The following is a 6,000-nucleotide window of genomic DNA, read 5'->3' as shown; positions in this document are numbered from 1 at the left end:
GGGATCAATACTCTAAGGCTACGGTTCTTCAACAAACCAGACACGTTTCTGCCGTATTACTGTCTTTGTATTCTTGGCTCATCTCCCTTGAAGAGTTAAATACTTTCTAGGTAGTTTACACTGAGAATAACAACTCAGCGTACTTTCTCTTTGAGGGTGGAAATGGAAGTGAAGTCTATTGATCACAGAAACGAGAGGGAGCAGGCCATTACAGTTTAACCAGTGTGTAAAGAAGGCTCTTGTGTAACCAGCTATTTGGACCCTTCTCTTTGGAGAGTTTGGTTTTATAGCAAATTGCTGTGGGGATGAAGCTTTATAGCTTGGGAGTCCTTGTCGCCGCCGTCCTGTTCTGTGGGGAGCATGCCTTCGCCTTTCAGAGGTAATCCGCTGGACTGCTAGGTGGTGGTGGGTTTCTTCCCCCATTTGCTTGACCCTCCTGCAATCTAGTCAGTGCACTGTGCTAGGGAGCAAAACATTCAAGTCTGAAGGTCACCTCTTCCTGAAACTTTCCCTATGTTGCTCTTCCAAATTGTAGATTTCAGCACAATAAGGCTCTCACTAGATCTAGGGTCTTTTTTTCTTTTCTGGCTCTAGTTTGATTCCTGAGAAAACTCTGAATGATATGTACATTCAGCAGCTATGAAAATTAAAGAAATCGAGTCTTCTGATTTTTTTAAGTATTTAATTATTTATACCTTAACACTTCACATAATTTATATTTTTCTTGTCTTCACATATATGATGTGTTGACTGCAGATGATTTATTTATTTTCATACATGGAACATGAGACGGGGAAGAGGGTAAAGTTATCACACTGGAGGTCTGGGTTGTGCATGGGTGTTCAGCACGGAACAGGAAAGGAAGAACAGGTGTGGTATAAGAACACACATGTGAACATATCTAGTTCTTATTTTGCTTGGCAGAGTGATTCCCTTAGGACTTTCTACTATAAACCACTCGAAAGAACTCTAGCATTTATAAACATGATGTAAGTACTTCTGAGGCTATACACACTATTGTTATTAACTAGTCAGTTTTTAAGCTTTTCAAAATTGATATTATTTTCTTTGGAATTATCTTTTTAAATTTTTCATTTATTTTTTTAATTGGTAGACAATTGCTTTACCATTTTGTGTTGTTCCTGCTAGCCAACAGGAATCAATCATAATTAAATATGTGTATATGTGTGTGTATGTATATATATATATGTGTGTGTATGTGTATATGTATATTTATCTCCCTGCCCTCCTCGGCCTCCCCCACTCCATGCAACACACCCCTCTAGGTCATCACAGAATGCCAGGCTGGGCTCCCTGGGTTATTTAGCAACTTCCCACTATCAATTTTACACATAATAGTGTGTATATGTTTTGTTTTGTTTTTTTTTTTGATCATATACAAAGTTTATTTTTAGTAGTAAAATGCAAATAATTGAATGGTAAATTCATTTGATGAGCTTGTCAAGGAATTCTTACTCACATAATAGTGTATATATGTTAACGATACTTTCTCAGTTCATCTGACCCTCGCCTTCCCCTGCTCTGTCCGTTAAGCCTGTTCTTTGCTAGGTTCAGCAGTACCATTTTCTAGATTCCATGTGCATGTGTTAATAACCAATACTTGTTTCTTTCTTTCTGATTTACTTCACTCTGTATAAGAGGTTCTAGGTTCATCTGCCTCACTACAACTGACTCAAACCTGTCCCCGTTTATGACTGAGTAATATTCCATTGTTGAAGTGTACCACGACTCTATCCATTCATCTGTCGATGGACATCTAGGTTGCTTCCGTGTCTTGGCTACTGTAACTATTGCTGCAATAAACATTGGAGTATATGTGTCTTTTAGAATTGTGGTTTTCTCAGGGTATATGACCAGTAGTAGAATTGCTGGGTGATAGAGCAGGGCACAACTGAACCAACGAAGCATGGACGTGTAGTAGATCTATTCCTAGTTTTTTAAGAAATCTCCATACTGTTTTCCATAATGGCTATATCAGTTTACATTCCTACCAACAATGCAAGAGGGTCCCCTTTTCTTCACATCCTCTCCAGCATTTATTGTTTGTAGATTTTTTTGATGATGGCCATTCTGATTGGTGTGAGGTGATACTTCATTATAGTTTTGATTTGCATTTCTCTATTAATGAGCAATGTTGAGCATCTTTTCATGTGTTTATTGGCTATTTGTATGTCTTCTTTGGAGAAATGTCTGTTTAGGTCTTCTGCCCTTTTTTTTTTGATGGGGTTTATTTTTCTGATCACCAAGTGTCAAGTAACAAATACCATCACCAAAGGATTGTTAAGAAATTGACACAGAAGTCGAATTGCTAGGGTACTTGGTTCCCTATGTCTCTATGTAGTGTCAAGAAATGAGATGGCTATGATTTCTAAGGTTCTTGCAAGTTTGAATATTGAATTTCTTGGATAAAGGATATAGTTTATTCAAGTAATTGGATATTACTTGGGTAAAGGAGAGGGATAGAACTGCTATCAACACATCCAACCTGGATGCGGTAGGCAATGGCAGTATAATTCCCAGAGAGGGAAAAGGGAGGAAGTGCATGAGGATTTAGCTTCTATGTTGTCCCAGGCACTAAGACAGGCCCTTAGGAATGTTATCCTGTTAAACCCCCACAATCCTTCACTCCAGGGATCGTTTTCCCTGAGAAGGAAAGTAAGCCTCCTGGGAGAATAACATTGGCCCCATATCAAACAATAAATGTAGAGCTTGGATTCAATCCCACTTTTTCATCATTTCAACTCTTTTTACTGCATAGCACTGCCTCTAAAAATTATAAAAATTAGGAAGAGAGCCAGTTTGAAGGGAGGTCAGATTTAGTCACAGTGAGACAGCACAGACAGTTGGTCTGCAAGGTAGCCTGGGAGAGGGGCTAGGGCTGAGGGTCTCTGGCGGCAGCAGGTATGATGGTGACCTTAGGGCTTCTCAGGTGGCTCAGACAGTAAAGAATCTGCCTGAAATGAAGGAGACCTGGGTTCAATCCCTGGGTCAGGAAGATCCTCTGGAGAAGGGAATGGCAACCCACTCCAGTATTCCTGCCTGGAGAATCACGTGGGCAGAGGAGCCTGGTGGACTGCAGTCCATGGGGAAAGAATGGACGTGACTGAGAGACTAACACTTTCTCTTCACTTCACACTTTTAGCCCAGCCCAGCCCAGCCCAGCCTAGCACAAGCGTCGTCACCGCTGGCTGTGGCAGAGTTTGGTGGGCTCACCCACAGACCACCATCTGCATCGTATAGTGAACTGAACTCCTTGGTAAGACAGCCACTAGCAAGATATACCAAAGCTTGACCATGTTTTTACAAAATGAGTAGGTTTATAATAGTTCAGTAGGACTAAATATTAAAGAAATACACTGAAAGAAAGTAGTAAATGAATGAGGAAAATTCCCTCATACATGGCTGTTCTTACTTTTTTTTTGCTTTGGTTTGGCCAGAGAATTTGTTCAGGTTTTCCCATAGATGTTATGAAAAAATCCAAACAAAGATTATGGCCAACCATATACTTTAACGTCTGATTGATTGTTGGTCAGTCCCTAAGTTGTATCCAACTCTGTAACCCCATGGACTGCAGCAAGCCACGCTTCCCTGTCCTTCACCATCTCCCAGAGTTTGCTTAAACTCATGTCCATTGAGTCAGGGATGCCATCCATCCATCTCATCCTCTGTCGTCCCCTTCTCCTGCCTTCGATCTTTCCTAGCATCAGGGTCTTTTCCAATGAGTCGACTCTGCACACCAGGTGGCCAAAGTATTGGAGCTTCAGCATCAGTCCTTCCAGTGAATATTCAGGATTGATTTCCTTTAGGATTGACTGGATTTATCTTCTTGCTGTCCAAGGGACTCTCAAGACTGTGATTGATACTTATGCTTAAAAAGAGGGAAGAGACTATGACTATTATCTTAATCAAATTATATGATATTGACAACACTGAATATTTTGTGCCTACCATGCAGGGCCCCAAGTATTGGGGGAGGGAGGAAATGCAGCTTTGTAGGCAAATGCATATCTGATTCTTGGGTCCCTTTCCTCCACTAGAAATAAAATCACAAATCTAGCTTCTGAGTAAAAATAATTTTTTAACCAAATGTTTCTGAGCATCAGTCTTCCAGGAATTGTCTATTACTGAGGCTAAAAGAAAAATCTAATTTTATTCAGGGTGACAGACTTGGATGAATTATTTCTGGGGGTGAAATATATAACCCCTCCTAAAAAGAGCGAGGGGTCTGGCTTTTTCCTAAACCCGCTCTTTGTTATCATTTTCTTGGCATGATCATTTTCCTAATAATGCTTAGTGTTCAGGCAATCTCTCAGTGGCTGATTTGTAGGTGCATTTTGATAAATCTCATCAGTGAAATGCTCTGGAACGGAAACAAAAAAAGTTTTAAAGGCATAAATACCATATGCCAAAGAGAAAGGCAGCCAAAAAAAAAAAAAAAGTCTCCATATTCACTTGCTTTTAAAGGCCAAACACTATAAAGGGTAAAAATAAAATACTAGCAAGAATCTTGCAAACAGTCGTTAATTGCATTGTGTTCTGATTACCTAAGTGCAGGCAGTCAGCTGAGGCTATTTATTTGGAAAGAGGAAATGAAAAGAAGTAGGAAGAAAAGAAGGAAAACGAATTGGAGAGTAAAGAAGGGTTGAGGATAGAGGGCTTTTGAATTATTAATAGACCAGAGGAAGTGTTCCTTCTGTTGACTTCATATACTATCTGCCACCTGGAGACCAGCTTGTTCTCTTTCACTTAGCTCCCACTGATATATTATTTTCATCTTAGAGAACAGGGCACTAGTAGCTTTAAAATGCTGTAATGCAGAAAACAAAATTGCAGCCTTGGGCTATGTTCTGTTGTTCAGAGGCATCTCACCAGCTTTTTAAATTACAAAACAATCTTTCAGAGCTATGGCAAGTGTGAACCATGCCTGTAAACCATACACAGGACAGACCTTGAGGAGCATAACATATTCTTAGAGGGGACTCAGCAGTTCAGTTTAGTTCAATTCAGTCACTCCATCGTGTCCGACTCTTTGCAACCCCATGGACTGCAGCACACCAGCCTTCCCTGTCCATCACCAACTCCCAGAGCTTGCTCAGACTCATGTCCATCGAGTCAGTGATGCCATCCAACCATCTCATCCTCTGTCATCCCCTTCTCCTCCTGCCTTCAATCTTTCCCAGCATCAGGGTCTTTTCCAAGGAGTCAGTTCTTTGCATCAGGGGGCCAAAATGTTGGAGTTTCAGCTTCAGCATCAGCCCTTCCAATGAATATTCAGGACTGATTTCCTTTCGGATGGACTGGTTGGATCTCCTTGAAGTCCAAGGGACTCTCAAGAGTCTTCTCCAACATCACGGTTCAAAAGCATCAATTCTTCGGCATTCAGCTTTCCTTGTAGCCCAACTCTCACATCCATACATGACCACTGGAAAAACCATAGCTTTGACTAGATGGACCTTCGTTGGCAAAGTGACGAAGCTTTGTAATATGCTATCTCAGCTTTGTAATATGCCATCTAGGTTGGTCATAGCTTTTCTTCCAGGGAGCAAGAGTCTTTTAATTTCATGGCTGCAGTCACACTCTGCAGTGATTTTGGAGCCCCCCCCCAAATAAAATCTGTTACCGTTTCCTTGTTTCCCCATCTATTTGCCATGAAGTGATGGGACCGGATGCCATGATCTTAGTTTTCTGAATGTTGAGCTTTAAGCCAACTTTTTCACTCTCCTCTCTCATTTTCATCAAGAGGCTCTTTAGTTCTTCTTCACTTTCTGCCTTAAGGGTGGCGTCATCTGTGTATCTGAGGTTATTGATATTTCTCCCAGCAATCTTGATTCCAGCTTGTGCTTCATCTAGCCCAGCATTTCGCATGATATGACAATATTCAGCCTTGAGGTACTTCTTTCCCAATTTGGAACCAGTCTGTTGTTCCATGAACAGTGTGAAAAAGCAGGAAATGTTGCCTAGGTATTAAAACTCAGGAGC

The 6,000-nt window shown here is 40.9% G+C and overlaps 1 protein-coding gene across 4 annotated transcripts in view; it reads left to right on the top strand.

The window, feature by feature from the left end:
- CPB2 (carboxypeptidase B2) overlaps nucleotides 1–6,000 on the top strand; it is a 58,820-nt gene continuing 52,820 nt past the window's right edge. Inside the window, exon 1 of one of the 4 annotated variants that reach the window (XM_069601292.1) lies at nucleotides 1–379. In XM_069601292.1, coding sequence (XP_069457393.1) covers nucleotides 306–379 — 74 coding nt within the window. In that variant the 5' untranslated portion in view covers nucleotides 1–305. The remainder of the gene's footprint in view (nucleotides 380–6,000) is intronic. The other 3 variants (XM_069601293.1, XM_069601294.1, XR_011259343.1) reach the window with 3 other exon arrangements.

The sequence above is a fragment of the Ovis canadensis genome, chromosome 10 (genome assembly GCF_042477335.2).
Source record: "Ovis canadensis isolate MfBH-ARS-UI-01 breed Bighorn chromosome 10, ARS-UI_OviCan_v2, whole genome shotgun sequence".
Classification (NCBI taxonomy): domain Eukaryota; kingdom Metazoa; phylum Chordata; class Mammalia; order Artiodactyla; family Bovidae; genus Ovis; species Ovis canadensis.
This window is presented reverse-complemented; position numbering and strand designations above follow the sequence as displayed.